Here is a 14,038-nt window from a genome sequence, read left to right on the forward strand (position 1 = left end):
GAATGAATGGAAATCCAAAGTCTCTGTAAACTTGTTCATGAAAATGAATTAAAATAAAAAACCAGACAACCAACCAAGCAAACAAAAAAATTCTTTAATTGTTGCATAATTTCCTCCCTCCCCAGAGTTCACTTTGCTGTGCACCTCTTATTCTGGGCTGTTGCCATGCAAATAATACTTCATCATAACAACAACAACAACAATACCATATTCCTTTTAAAAGTTCTTTGCCTCATCTGTTTCAATGCAGTATTTAATCCCTCTTTTCCTAGTTTTCCATCAACCTTCACGTCAGTCCCATTTTATAACAGTAGCATTATGCAGTATTTGTCCTTTTGTGACTGAGCTATTTCACTCAGCATAATGTCCTTGAGAGTCACCCATTTTGTATAGTATTTTATGAGTTCCTTGTTTTTCAGTGCTGCATAGTATTCCATTGTGTGGATATACCACAGCTTCTCTATCCATTCTTTTGTTGATGGGCAGTGGGGTTGCTTTCCACAGAGTTTTCAAGGATGCAGTGTTTTTAGAAGGTTGATGTGCCACAGGATGGGTATGAACCAACAAGGTTTGGGTTAACAGTTGAGCACTTAACCAACTGTGTCATCCAGGGACATATATATGATACAACCACAATGGGGGGTAATTAGGATACACTCTGAAATTATATATGCATAGACTCTTTGACCAACAAGTTCTGGCTCTAAGAATTTATTGTAGAGAGTTCTCCAATGCAAGAAGAATGTCCTGTGTAGAAGGTGATGGGTGCAACACAGATTGAAACAACAACAAAAAAATATGACGGTATCAACCTAAATGTCCATGCATAGGGGACTGCTATTAAATACATTTGGGAGATCTGCTGGCTTAGTGCTAAGGAATTACACTGCCAACTCAAAGGCAGGTAGTTTGAATCTACTAGCTGTGTGCAGGGAGAAAAATGGGCAATCTCCTACAATTTACAGCCTCTGAAAACTCACTGGAAGATCAGCTATGAGTTGCTTCCAACTCCACAGCACATAACAATAACATTAAGTAAATTATGGAACACCCACTCAGTGATGTATTCTGTAGCCAAGAAAAAAGAATGAAGAAGCTTTTCATGGCTTGAAGTGCAGCCACTTCCCAGTTATAACAATCAGGTGTAGAAAGCATCTTTCAGAATTGTGACTGTGAAACTCCACCAAGGGCCTGGGGAGCTCTGGTGGCCCAGTGCATCGGGAACTGCACTGTTAATACAAAAGCTACAGGCCTCTCTGGTGGTTCCAATCCACCAGCGGCTCTAAGGGAGAAAGATAGGACAGTCACCTCCTACAGCCTCAGGACACCTGTGGAGGATCAGCTGTGAGTCACTTCTGACTAGAAGGCAATGAGGTTTTTGAGTAGTGAGAGCATAAAGTAAGGTAAAGGTCTGTCTGTCTGTGCATTCAGTGTGTGTTTGTGTGTTTTCCTCCTGTCTATGTCATCAGCATACATGTTGGGCTGGTGACCAAAAAGGCAGTGGTTTGAATCCACCAGTTGCAATTTGCTTCTGCTAAGACTTAGAGCCTCAAACTCTTTTTTTTTTTTTTTAAATTTTTTTTTACTTTTTATGTGTGTACCATCAAATCAGATCTGACTGGTACAGGAGGAGATTGTCCCTCCTTCTTCAGCAGAGCATCTGGTGGATTTGAACTGCATACCTCTGGGATTGCAGTGCAGCTTCTTGCCACTAGGCCACCAGAGCTCGCCTGAGCCTCAAACTCTTAAGCTGTCTTCCTAGCAACCCAATGGAAAGTCACTGTGAGTCAAGACTGACTGGACTAGGTAGCATTGCACTGGATTTCCTGCTGTCTGTTTCTATGTGGGTGGGGGTATATGTGCATGATTTGCTTTACTTTCTTGAACGAACTAACCCTGGAAGGTCACTTAGAAAACTAGTAATGACTGTTTGTCTCCAAGAAAGGGAGGGAAGCAGCTGGTGCCAGCGGTGGGAGGGAGACCCATCCATTTATACTTTTTGAAATTTGGTCCTTGTGAAAGTGTGACTTATTCAAAGTAAAATATAATTAAAAATATAGTAATATAGTAAGGAATATAGTGTAGTACCTGAAAAAGTAACTTTAGATATATGAAATGTGTTAAATCTTTGCCCCTTCTGCATGAACTATACCACCTAGATATTCAATGGGAACCGAGGGGAAGTGCCTCATTCTGGGAGAATTACAGTTAATACCTGAAGTCAGAGAACAAGACTATCACAGATGTGCAACCTCTGCTGAATGTTGAGCAGGATCATAGTACCACAACATCACAGGGAGACAGCCAGCATCACGGGTGCCTCCTGATGGGAGCTCACAGAACCACTCAGGAGGCCGTGGTTGTTGCAAGGTGCCATCGTTGTCAATGCTGACAAACACCACCCCGTCCAGGGGCATTGTCACAGCCGCTGCTGTGGCCAGAAACCTCAAACCTGAAGCTTATCCAGCCTTAGACCCAACATCAAATTTGCAGGAAATATAAGAAATAGAGGAACATGTTAAATGACGCCACAAGGGTGCAAGGAAAATCCAGAGTAGGAACCTCTTAGGTTAACTGTTCTCATTTCATGAACCAATAGATTGTAATGGGAACGTCTGCCTTGAGCACTGTGCTCTTTTGAGATCTGTCTACATATGATCAAACTGACAACAGACACTCAAAAGCTTAATATAGGAAGCTGGGGTGGGGGGATAGGAACGTAGGGGGCAGTGAATGATACTGTGGGAAGAACAACACAGAAAAGAAAAGTGAGAAAAAGAACACAATTCAAAGGATGTCACTGGTGCTGCTGAATTAAGCATGTGGAAATTGCTGAACTGGTGAATGTTTTGTTGTGCATAGTCTCACCAACAATAATAAAAAGTTTTCTTTTTCTCCCTTACCAGATATAGCCATTTTCAGGGACCTTAATGATCTCAATTATCCTTAAGGCTCATAATATGGCTTTACTACTACCAGCTTTAAAAATATTTCTGCAGAAACATACACAGAAAAAAATATCATTTTAAAAAATTATCATGAATAAATAACTCCTTGCTGTGGAACTGGAATGGACTCAGAGCTCTGCCTCCACTGGGTTTCTGAAGCTATAAACTGCACGGGAGGAAACCACCATCTTTCTGTGGAGCCACAGGTGGATTTGAACTTCTGGAGGCCTACGACCATGCTACCAGAGTTCCCTAACTGAAAAGGGGTTGGGGGGTATATTAAAAGACAAATGGATAAGCTAATTCTGTGACCTTCTATGAGTACTGAGTCAAAGAAATAAAAAAGATTTTTTAAAAAAGCAAGACTATCTGTGACATTGATGAGCCTGATCAAGTCACCTCAAGACTAGAATTTTGAATGCTGGCATTTTTATCACGCAGGAGCAGACAATGCTGGGTTCAAGTTTAACTCAGAAATTGACTTGCTGCTGTGAGACCTGGGAAAGGCCACACATCTCTTGGAGCTTCAGTGTCTTATCTGTAAAATGGGCCTCATGACGGTTTCTACCCGACAGGGGTGCCGCGAATACTACACGAAATGAAGTGTTATGTACAGAGAGCCTAGCGGAGAACCCCCAGGAAAACGTGGATTATCACAAATGTGGTGACTCTATACTCTGCCTTCACAGGGTGTGGCGCAGCCCGGGTGGCGGTGAAGCTGAGTTCACCTTGGCGAGTGGACCGGCTCACCAGGGCGAGGGGACCGGCTCACCTGGGCGGGGGGACCAGCTCACGGCCGATCACCCCCTTCACCTTCGGGGCCTCCCCTCTCAGCGGCCATCTTACCTCTCGGTGGCCATCTTCACCTCGTTGACCAGCCGTCGGACCCCGACAACCTGCCTCCAGAGGACGAGCAGGCGGCTGTGCTCGTTGCTGAAGTAGCTGTTGAAGGACTGGAGGGAACGTGGCTGCGTGAGTGCCCGGCGGCTTCCCCTCGCAGGGGCTTCCCCTCCCGGGCGCATCCCGGCCTCAGCTCCCGGCCTGCGGGAGGGCTGCGCTGGACAGCAAGCTGGACGCTGAACCGGTCACACTGCCTCCACCCGGAGAGGGAACGAAGACGGGCGGGCAGTGCCCCCGGCCTACCAGCTACCCAGTGCACCCGAGCTACCAGCCGCATGACCTCCCTTTAAAACGATGACAGATCCTTTTCTGGTTCATAAGAATGATGACTGGGTGTTGATTCTTTTGTATGACATGTGCCTCCCTTTAACCTTGCTAAGACGTCAGCACATTACCTGTCTGATGTGGGGGGGGGGGGAAGTTGAAAAAGCTAATGACAGCACCTACCACACCTGGCTGTTAAGGGGCTACACACGTGGCACATGGTACTAGGCACAAAGCTAGCTGTTAGGGTCATGGCTACTTCTCTCGGCTCACGTAGCTGATGGCAGCCGCCCCATCACACTTCTGGGCACTTGCTACTCTAGCAGGGCTCTTCCCTTCAGGTCAGGCTGGGTCCTGTCAGGCTAACGTGTTTGCCCGGTTCCCAAGATGCCCACCTCCTCCTCGCGCCTCCACGCCGCCTCCCGCTGCTCCAGCTCCTGGCGGCTGCGCGTCCAGTCACTGGTCACCTTGCGTATGTCCTCACTCAGGGCCTGGTTGGCTGAGCCCACCTGCTCCAGTTGCTCCCGGAGCATGGCATTCACCTGGACCAGGCTGGCACTCCTGACAGGGGGGGCAGACAGGCATGGGAGGCGGGGGTCACCCCAGTCCACCTTGGCTCCACCCACTTGTGCTGGGAGGACTGCCCCTGCTGGAGCCCCACCTCTGCTGTTCCTCCTCCAGCCTGATGAGGGTGCTCTCCAGGTCCTGCCGGTGTTCAGTGTCCTGCGGGGGACACCGAGAGAATCAGCTTGGGCGCTGCCCCCGCCCCGGTGGCAGCCCTGCCCCCACCTGGCACCCACCACCCACCCTTAGCCGCTGCTGCTCCAGCTCCGTGGACCGCTCCAGAAGCTGTTGCTCCATCTCTGTGCACTTCTTTTTGTACTGGAGGATCTGGGAATGAGTGACGAGTGATGGTTAGTGACCAGAGGGGAGGGGGGTGGGGGGAGGCATGAGATGTGCGGGGGGGGGGCAGGAGCACCACGGGCGGCCCTGACCTTGGCCTGCAGCCGCTGCACGAGCTGGGCCTGCCGCTGCTGCCCCTCTTGATAGGCTTGCAGCTTGCGCCGGTAGGAGGCCTGCTCCTCCTGCAGCTGCCGCCTCAGCTCCACGCTCTGCCGAACCAGCCCCCTTGGCTCCAGCGTCTCCAGTTCCCCCGACTCCAGCTGCACAGCCTGCTCCAGCTGCAGGGAAGAGCCCTGGGTGAGAGGTCCAGGCCTCTCAGGAAGGCAAGCATGGGCCTCTGCAGGGGGCGCCAGGCGGGCTCTAGCCTCACAGTGCCTTGCAAAGCTGTTAGCCTGGCACCCTGGGGAGACAGGCACGTATGAGCAGGTCCAGGAGGCATGAGCATGCAGGTGGTATGTGTGCATAGGCAAATGCAGCTAAGTATGGGCACACAGACCAGGCATGCAGAGAGTACAGGTGGAGCATACATGAACACATGCAGGACATATGTACACAAACACCAGTGCATGCAAATATAGATGTACCTGGTAAGCCTTGGCGGCCCTGGTACACCCTGTGCATCTGGAGAACACTTACCTTGTTGCACTTTATGATTATTGGATTCCCCTGCCCATCCCCCAGCTCCCATCCTCATTCAGCCCCTGCAATGAGCTCACTAAAGTCTGGGGTTTTGGTCCCCATTGTCTCTTAAGTGCCCCAAAAGGGGTGGCAGGTTGAGACAATGGAATGAACTGCATGAGCACCTGCATAATACAGCTGTCAACACACACAGATATCAGTATACACACATGTAACACACAGGCAGCCCCGAACATGCCCAGAGGGACACACATGAACCACCTCCACTCATACAGACGGGATGAAGACTCACAGACGTGCATATGAATGCTTTGATACACATGACATGCATCTTAATTGCTCCCTCAGGTAAACCCCCACTGCTCCCTGACATGAGAAGGTGAGGGGGAACTAGAGGGAGGGGGAATACTGTCTACCACCTGGTGAGTAGCTGGGGGGCTGGGCACAAGGACAAAATGGGAGAATGGACCTTTTCAGCCTAATGAACTACACAGAAATCAGACTGACTACATCTGTGGACAGAGATGGTAGAAATATCAACAATCAAAACAAGGCCAGGGGCTGGCTGTGGAACAGACTATCAGTTACTCATGTGCAAGTTCAAATTGAAGGTGAAGAAATGGAAAACAAGTCCAGAAGAACCAAAATATGACCTTGATTCTATTTCAAGTGAATTTAAATGTCATCTCCAGAACAGATTAGATGCACTGAACACTAACGACTCAAGACCAGATGAGTTGTGGGAAGACATCAAAGCATCCTTGAAGAAAGCAAAAAGTCATTACAAGGGCAGAAAAGAAAGACCAAAATAATTATCAGAAGAGACTCTGAAACTTGCACTAGAACATAGAGAGGCTAAAACAAAGGGGAGAAATACTCAAGAAAGAGAGATGCATAGATTTCAAAGGGCAGGCCAAGAAAATAATCACAATGAAATGCACCAAGAGCTGAGTTAGAAAACCAAAAGAGATGACCACAGCCAGCATTTCTAAAGTTGAAGGATTGGAAGAACAAATATAAGCCTCCAGTTGCAATAATGAAGGACTTTATGGGCAAAATCTTGGAAGGATGCAAGAAGCATCAGAACACAGAAGCTCTAGACCAAAAGAAGTCAAACCATTTCAAGAAGTTACATAGGACACAGGAGCAATGATTTTGTAAATCACTACCTGTCTTGTGAGGGACTGGGGAGTATTGTGCTCAGTGAACTAACTCAGACCTGTAAGGACAAATATTGTATAAGACCATTATTGTAGAACATGTATGAGAATCCAAGGGGGGCAGGGAGGAGCAGAGGGATAAGAATGAGAGGGGAGGGCTGTTAATCATAAGGTCGTAAATTTGATGGGTGGAGGGAGAGGTGGGTAAAAGAAATGGGAAAGATCTGGTGTGAAAAACAATGTATACAAGCTTTGTAAGTAAACTAGTATAAAATAAAATTTTTATTTTTTTAGGGAAAGGTCCAAGCTGCACTTAAGTCATTGGCAAAAAATAAGGCCCCAGGAACTGATGGAATATCAATTGAGGTGTTTCAGCAAACAAATGCAACCTAGGACATGATCACTAACCTATGCCAAGAAATTTGGACAACAGCTACCTGGTCAACTGACTGGAAAAGATTCCTATTACTTTCCATTCTCAAAACAGAGGATTCAACAGAAGTAGAAACTATCAAACAGTATCATTAATATCACATGCAATTGAAAGCTTACAGAGGGTTATAGGGGGAGGGGAGTGACAGTGAACTACCAGAAATGCAAACTGGATCCAGAAGAGGCAGTGGCATAAGGGATATCACTGCTGCTGTCAGATGAATCTTGGCTGAAATCAGAACACCAGAAAGATGTTTACTTGTGTTTCATGACTAAGCAAAGGCATTTGTGTAGATCATAACAAATCTCGGTAACACCGAGCATAACTGGAATTCCAGAACACTAATTATGCTCCTGTGAAACCTGTATCTAGACCAAGAAACTATTGTCCAAACAGACCAAGGGAACACTGCATGGTTTAAAATTAGGGAAGGTGTGCATCAGGGTTGTCTCCTTTCTCTAAACCTACTTATTTAATATGTAGGCTGAGCAAATCATTTGAGAAGCTGGGCTATAAGAAGATGACTGTGGCATCAGAATTGTTGGAAGATTCATCAACATCCTGCATGATGCAGATGACACAACCTTGCCTGTAGAAAGTGAAGACTTGAAGCATTTATTGGAGCAGCTCAAAGCCTACAGTGACCATCAGTGTGTGTTTGGAGTTGTTCATAGGTTCGCTGAGTCATAGTTAACTAGAGGGCCCTTCATAACAACATGGTGCTGTATGGTTTTGCTATCTTTGTGTATCCAAAAGATAGGAGACGGCTGTGTTGTCCATGTTTCAGTTCTATTACGGTGGGTCTATTTATCCATGTGATGTGGTCCACGTGTAACCAACCGTGTGCTATCTGATTAGGGTTGGGGCTGTACTGTGTGTACTATGAGTCTGACTGTGTCTGTAGGAGGGGTTTGTGTCTCTGACACGTGAGTCTGGGGCCTCTGTGTGTTCCCCCTGGGATCCAATTGTGGTCTGTGTGTTGTGTATATTTTTTGTCTCTGTGTGAGCCAGGTGGTATTTGCTTCTATGATTAAGAGGGGTGCAGGTGGTTGCCAGGTACTCCTCCCCCTCTCCAGTGCTCAGAGCCAGGCCCAGGCCACAGCCAACTTCACCTCACTTTGCTTCACAAAACTGGCCCCTCACAACACAGCCTTTCAATTTTACATGTAATTCAGAAAGGGGGGAGGTAGGGGTTAGAGGAAGAGGCCTCCACCAAGCCAGGGATAAAAAAGTTTACTGTCTCCCCTAGCAACCGCTGTCCTCCAGTCTGCCTTTCAATTCACTCAGTTCAGGTTGCCATGGACACAGGGAGAGCAGAGGGGGTCCTCCACTGGAGCTGAGGGGGTGTGGTCACCCTCCTTCCCATTCCCTGTTGCCTAATTTACACCTGCTCCTCCCAAAAGGCAGGGACAACACTGACACTAAAGTTAACTCTGCAATAAGGGATATACCTTTAACTTGCTGGTCTGTCTGATACTTCTCTAAATCTGAACATTCACATTGAGACAGACTAGGAAGAAGGATTGGCCATCCACTTCTGAAATAGCAGGCCTCTGAAAACCCTATGTACAACAGAACACATTTAGATAACTGAAACGGCAAAGGAGGTTGAGTTTTCAAGTATGGATGAGGTGGATTGATTCAGTGATTGTGATAATCGGGATGGGAGTGTCGGAGACAGTGAGATTGGCACAGGATAGAGCAGAGTTTAGGGCTGTTGTACATAGGGTTGCTATGAGTCGCAGGCGACTCGACGGCACATAACAACAACAACAACAACCTCCCAAAATGGGGTTGAGAAGGGATCCACAAGGGCCATGAGGTCCTCTCTGACCTAGGAGGTAGCCCTGGAAACCTGTGCCTCAGTTTTCCTACATGTAGGCAACAGGGCATAGATCCTTATCTCCACCCCTATCCCGTCACTCTCCATGTCAGGGATGCCAGGGATGCTGTAGGTTTTAAAGGATCAGAACTACCATCCTGACTGACCCTAATCCAGGCCCTTTAGGTACTGGAACAAGCAGACAGCAGGGAGAGACAGTGCCACAGAACAGAGCTCTGGCCCGAGGTCTGGGGCCGAGTCCTCGTCTCAGTTCCTCCACTGACCGGACGTATAACACCGCTCTCCAGACCTCAGTTTCTCCATCTCTAACAAGGTTATCACACAGGATTTTAGTGTGCCAGGTGGGGCTTCACTCAAGCCAAACTGGCCAGAGGAGAATTCAAACACCACACACCCTTCACACGTTACCCTGTGGCCTTCAAAGGCTCCTACTGGTAACTTTCCACAAACCCAGAACACCCAACTTCTAACAGAGATGGGAGTCGACACCTCCCACCTCTTCCCCTTCTTTCCATTCCAGGGACAATGCTAGTTCCACTGTCAGCAGGGTGTTAGCATTTAAGATGCAGCACCCCCACGGCCCGGCACAGGGTCTGGGGCCAAAAGCAAAAAGGGCTAAACCCAAAGCCTGGCTCAGGCCCCCATTGCCACTGCAGGGCTGGAGCTGGCCCAGCCTCTATATACCCCCTGTAAACTCTGGGAAAACTAGCTCCGCACTGTTCCGAGCACCAGAGGCCACCTCGGACCCCTGCCATGCTCCTCGGCGAGTCCCAACAAGTCAGAGGCTAGTCCGGGCGGGCAGACAATGCTCAGAAGGCGCGCACACAGCCAAACACAAGAAATAATATACCCGCTTCCCGACATGGTACACAAGGCCCAGTGGACAGGCCTGGCTCAGGGAATCTGGGGTTAAGCCAGGTTCTGCCACCACACTGGGCACCCTGGACCAGGCCTGGTCCCTTCTGGGCCTCAAGATCCCCATCTGTAACAACAGAGGGCCACAGGGGTCAGTGCCTAAAGCCCAAGTGCCCCACAGAACACCCAGCACAGCTGTTTCTTCACAAACACAGGGAACATAACCACAATTCAGAGCCCTGGCTAGAAGTCAGGAGATCCAGGTTCTAGCCTTAATTGGCAACATGACCTTGAGCACGAGGCATCCCTTCTGTGAGCCTCAGTCCCTCTCTGTCAAATGAGCATCATAATGGTACCAACCTTCATGTTTTACTTAGAAAATACCTAGCACATGCCTCGCATATAGTAGCCACTCAATAAACTGTAGCGACTATTACAATGGTTATTACTGCCCCACACATCTCCCAACTGCACACAAACATACACACACACCCCTTCCTTTGTGCAATTCTCTCACAGCAATTCTCAGCTATCAACTCCTGAGGCTCCCCTCTCATGAACCTGGTGACTCGAAGGTGAAAGTGCCTCACAAGAATCCTGTGTCCTTGGGTCACACCAACCTCGTACCCTGGACTCTGCAGCAAGGGCCTAGGGGATGGGAATCCTATCTGGACTTAGAGGCAGATCTGGCTTCTTCCTCCCTTGTAAACCTTTATCCCCTTGGGAAATGGCAGGAGACTGTGGTCACCTCGACCCAGAGAGGCCTGAGGAACGCTGCCAGTGCCATGGCAGCCTGCCTAGTGTCCAGCCGTTGCCTCAACTCCACACCAAAACCCACTGTTGTCAAGTTGATTCCACAGGTGTCAGAGTGGAACTGTGCTTTACAGGGTTTTCAACAGCTGGAATATTCTAGACATGAACCACTAGGCCTTTCTTCTGTGGTGTCTCTGGGTGGATTTGAACCACCAACTTTTCAGTTAGTTGCTGGGTGCAAACAGTTGCACCACCAGGGACTCTGCCTCAGTTCTACCACCCATATAATGAGAGCCCAGGAAGATGTCCAGAGAATCGAGGGTGCAGGCAGGACTTTTAGGGTTCTTTCTATCTGTGCCATCCATCCCAGGCAGGCCTGGAACTGATGGGAGGAAACACCCCTGTACCGGACCCTTTATTACATTATCATTGATTCCTCCAACTAGATCCATATCATGTCACCATCCCTCCCGTAGATCACATCCTCAGAGGCCAGAAATGACTTGCTTGAGGCCATTCAAGTTGGCAGAGCTAGGATTCGAATCCAAGCCTGCCTGCTTGACTCCTCGCCTGTGCAATCGGGGAGCCCCTCACCCAGCGCCCCCGGAACCCTAGGGCAGCACCCACCCTCTCGCTGACTGCATTGAACTTGATGGCAAGCTCGTCACGCTCGGCGCGGCTCTGGGCCAGCAGGTCCTCCACCCGGGACAGCTCCTGCTGCAGCAGCTGGTTCTCCTCTTGTAGTGACAGCAGCGATGCCATCTCCGTGGCTGACAGTGCAGCTGGCAAGAGACAGCGGGGTCACAGCTGGCATTGTCCTGCATCCAGAGGGGACACCCTCCCGCCATCAATGTCCCACTCCACTCTTCACTCAAGGCCAAAGCTCAACCACGGGGGCAGCCTGGATAGGAGTGGGTGTGACACTAGGTTGTGCAAACACAACTGATGAACAAAAAGGTGGGCAAACAGAGGGACCCACAGGCAGACTAAGAGTGTCCCCTCCTGCAACTGAGGGGTGGCCAGGCCCCAGAAGTTTCAGGAAAGAGGCTCAGTCTAGGAGCCAGAAGAGTAAGTAAGCCGCATGTCCTAGTTTTTTCCTTCTCCAGTATGACTCTTTTCTGACCTCAGTTTTGCCTATCTTTGAAATGGATAGTTTAGCATCCAGCTCTTGCCAGACAAACACAGAAGTCTCACTCAAGGGAAGGGTTTTATGTAGTTTCTGAAGCCAAACAAGGTCATAGTGTAGGTCAGACTGCAAGAGGGAGAAAAAAAGAAGAGGGAGGAATAAGGGGGTGAAAAGGAACGCCAGAGAGAGAGAGAAGCAGGGTTCTCTGCTGTTGGCTCCCCTCTTTTCTGAGTGGACTGGACACATGCCATGGTTCCCAGGCAACTGCAGCCAGCTATGCTCTTCCAGTCAGACTGAGAGTTTTCTAAATCTTTCTCTCTCTAGGAATTCCAGGGGCCCTTAACACCCCTAGTCCTCCAATGAGAGGCCCATCCCTAACCCGGCAGTTGCACAGTGGCTGTGCTGGAAGCAATAATACACCATCTGGGAGAGCAGTGAACACACCACCTGCCTGTGTGTGGCCTCCGCAGGCCCTGAAACCACATAGTGAGGTATAGGTGGTGCTTAGAGCAGCTGGGGTCCACCTTCCTGCATGTACAGGGAATGGGGAAGAGGCTGCAGCAGCCCAAGGACAAGCTGATCTGACCTCTGGTTTAGTCAGGCTACATCTTCCTTGGGAGGGAATATGATATTTGGGATTCAATCTTTGCCATAAGCTGCAGGCATAAGATGTTCAGCCTTAGCCACATTGTCTAGGGCTGAAGCCTGGGCAAATGACATTACAGCTCTGGGTCTCTTGTTTCCTCATCTGTAAAATGGGTCTCTGTAATGAAAAGCGGTGTGCTTGCCTCCCAGTGCATATTCAGGAAACAGAAGCTATAATCCTGTCTGCTGAGGTATGGGATATGAAGGGGCGGAGTGTGGGCAATGTCTGTGGAGGAGAGGATGGGGTTATGGTACCTGTACTGTCAGGCTGGGAGAGATTGCGGGTGACAATCTCCCGGATGCAGGCGGGCAGGCAGGTGGGCTGAGAGTCCTGGGTAGGATCCTGTACACTCAGTCCTTTCTCATTGCTGGGCCCCAGGACGCTGTTCTCCAGTGTCTGCAGGGGAAAGGATCTTCAGAGGACCTGAGGTCCTTAGGCTACACAGAAGAGAGGCAAGGCCCTGCCACCCAAAATGCAGATGCCCAGGAGACATGCTTAAGAAGAGTCTGTGATTCAACAGACAGAGCGCCCCATGGGAGGGGAGCCCAGGCTGTCCTTACCCTACAAAGACCTAATCCTATGGCCAGTTAACGAACACTGTCAAGCCAGCACAGAGCACTGGGAACTCCAGTCTAGCACCAGCCCTACGTAGTGGTAGAGGTTAGTGCACCCCAAAAAGCTGGGGTAAGGAAGTCACAGTACTTGAGTCCTGCCTGTCTCCCTGTCCCTAGTATGGCTGGGACATTCCACCTGCCACAACCTCTCCAGCTCTGAACCCCCCACAGCAGGCCCAACCTTCCTCAGCCTGCTAAACCATGCTTCCCCCCCCCAGCTCTGGGCAGAATGGGTGCAGCCCCCAGGACCAACCTGGATAACAGTCTCCAGGGCCAGCCCAACATCCAGTGAGTCCTCCAGGCCCAAGCTCATGGGGGGGTGTGCCGTGAGCACTCCTCCTGCCCTCCTCCCCTGGGCCCAGATACTAGGCGAGCCCCTCTGCCCCTTGGCCAGGCTGCTATGCTGAGCACTGGAGAGATTAGGCTTAAATCCGGCGGCGACCCCACGTGACCGCGAGGGGGAGGAGCGAAGGGAGGGGAGGGGGAAAGGAGGGGGAGGAGAGGAGGAGAAGGGTGCAAAGGGAGAAAGAAGACAGGAAGATGAAAAGGACAGGAAGGTGGAGACTGAGAGGAGAGAGGAGGGAAGGGGGTGGAGATGAAGACCCCTCCTCAAAAGCTGCTGGGTCCTAGAACCCTCCAACCCTGAGAATGCGGTCAGCGCCCAGGAGGCAGCAACGGCTAGAGTCCAAGCCTAAGGACCATCGTCGGTGACCCCAAACCAAGGTCACGTGGTCTGCTAGGAAAGTATTAACAAAACACTGGAAGGACCTTTTCCCTTTCCAGCTGCAGGCTCTGAAATCACCTAGACCAGGCAAAGTCTGAATCCCAGCACCAGCTGTGTGTCCTCCAGGAAAGAGCTACCATGTCTGAACCTCTAATGTAGAGAATATTCGTGTGTGTGTGTGTGTGTGTGTGTGTGTGTGTGCGCGCGCGCGCATTTGAAAATCCAAAAGA

The 14,038-nt window shown here is 49.8% G+C and overlaps 1 protein-coding gene across 1 annotated transcript in view; it reads right to left on the reverse strand.

Moving 5' to 3' along the window:
* Positions 1-13,397, reverse strand: part of CROCC (ciliary rootlet coiled-coil, rootletin) — a 53,250-nt gene extending 39,853 nt beyond the window's left edge. The window contains exons 1-8 of the mRNA XM_006883695.1: positions 13,338-13,397; positions 12,725-12,866; positions 11,326-11,480; positions 5,108-5,293; positions 4,920-5,003; positions 4,774-4,835; positions 4,508-4,673; positions 3,795-3,901 (exon numbers count right to left, since the gene is read on the reverse strand). Of these exons, the coding sequence (XP_006883757.1) occupies positions 3,795-3,901; positions 4,508-4,673; positions 4,774-4,835; positions 4,920-5,003; positions 5,108-5,293; positions 11,326-11,480; positions 12,725-12,866; positions 13,338-13,397 (962 nt within the window). The remainder of the gene's footprint in view (positions 1-3,794; positions 3,902-4,507; positions 4,674-4,773; positions 4,836-4,919; positions 5,004-5,107; positions 5,294-11,325; positions 11,481-12,724; positions 12,867-13,337) is intronic.
* Between the last annotated feature and the right edge of the window lie 641 nt (positions 13,398-14,038).

This window comes from Elephantulus edwardii, unplaced genomic scaffold, assembly GCF_000299155.1.
Source record: "Elephantulus edwardii isolate Elephantulus edwardi_28Jun2011 unplaced genomic scaffold, EleEdw1.0 scaffold00028, whole genome shotgun sequence".
Classification (NCBI taxonomy): Eukaryota; Metazoa; Chordata; class Mammalia; order Macroscelidea; family Macroscelididae; genus Elephantulus; species Elephantulus edwardii.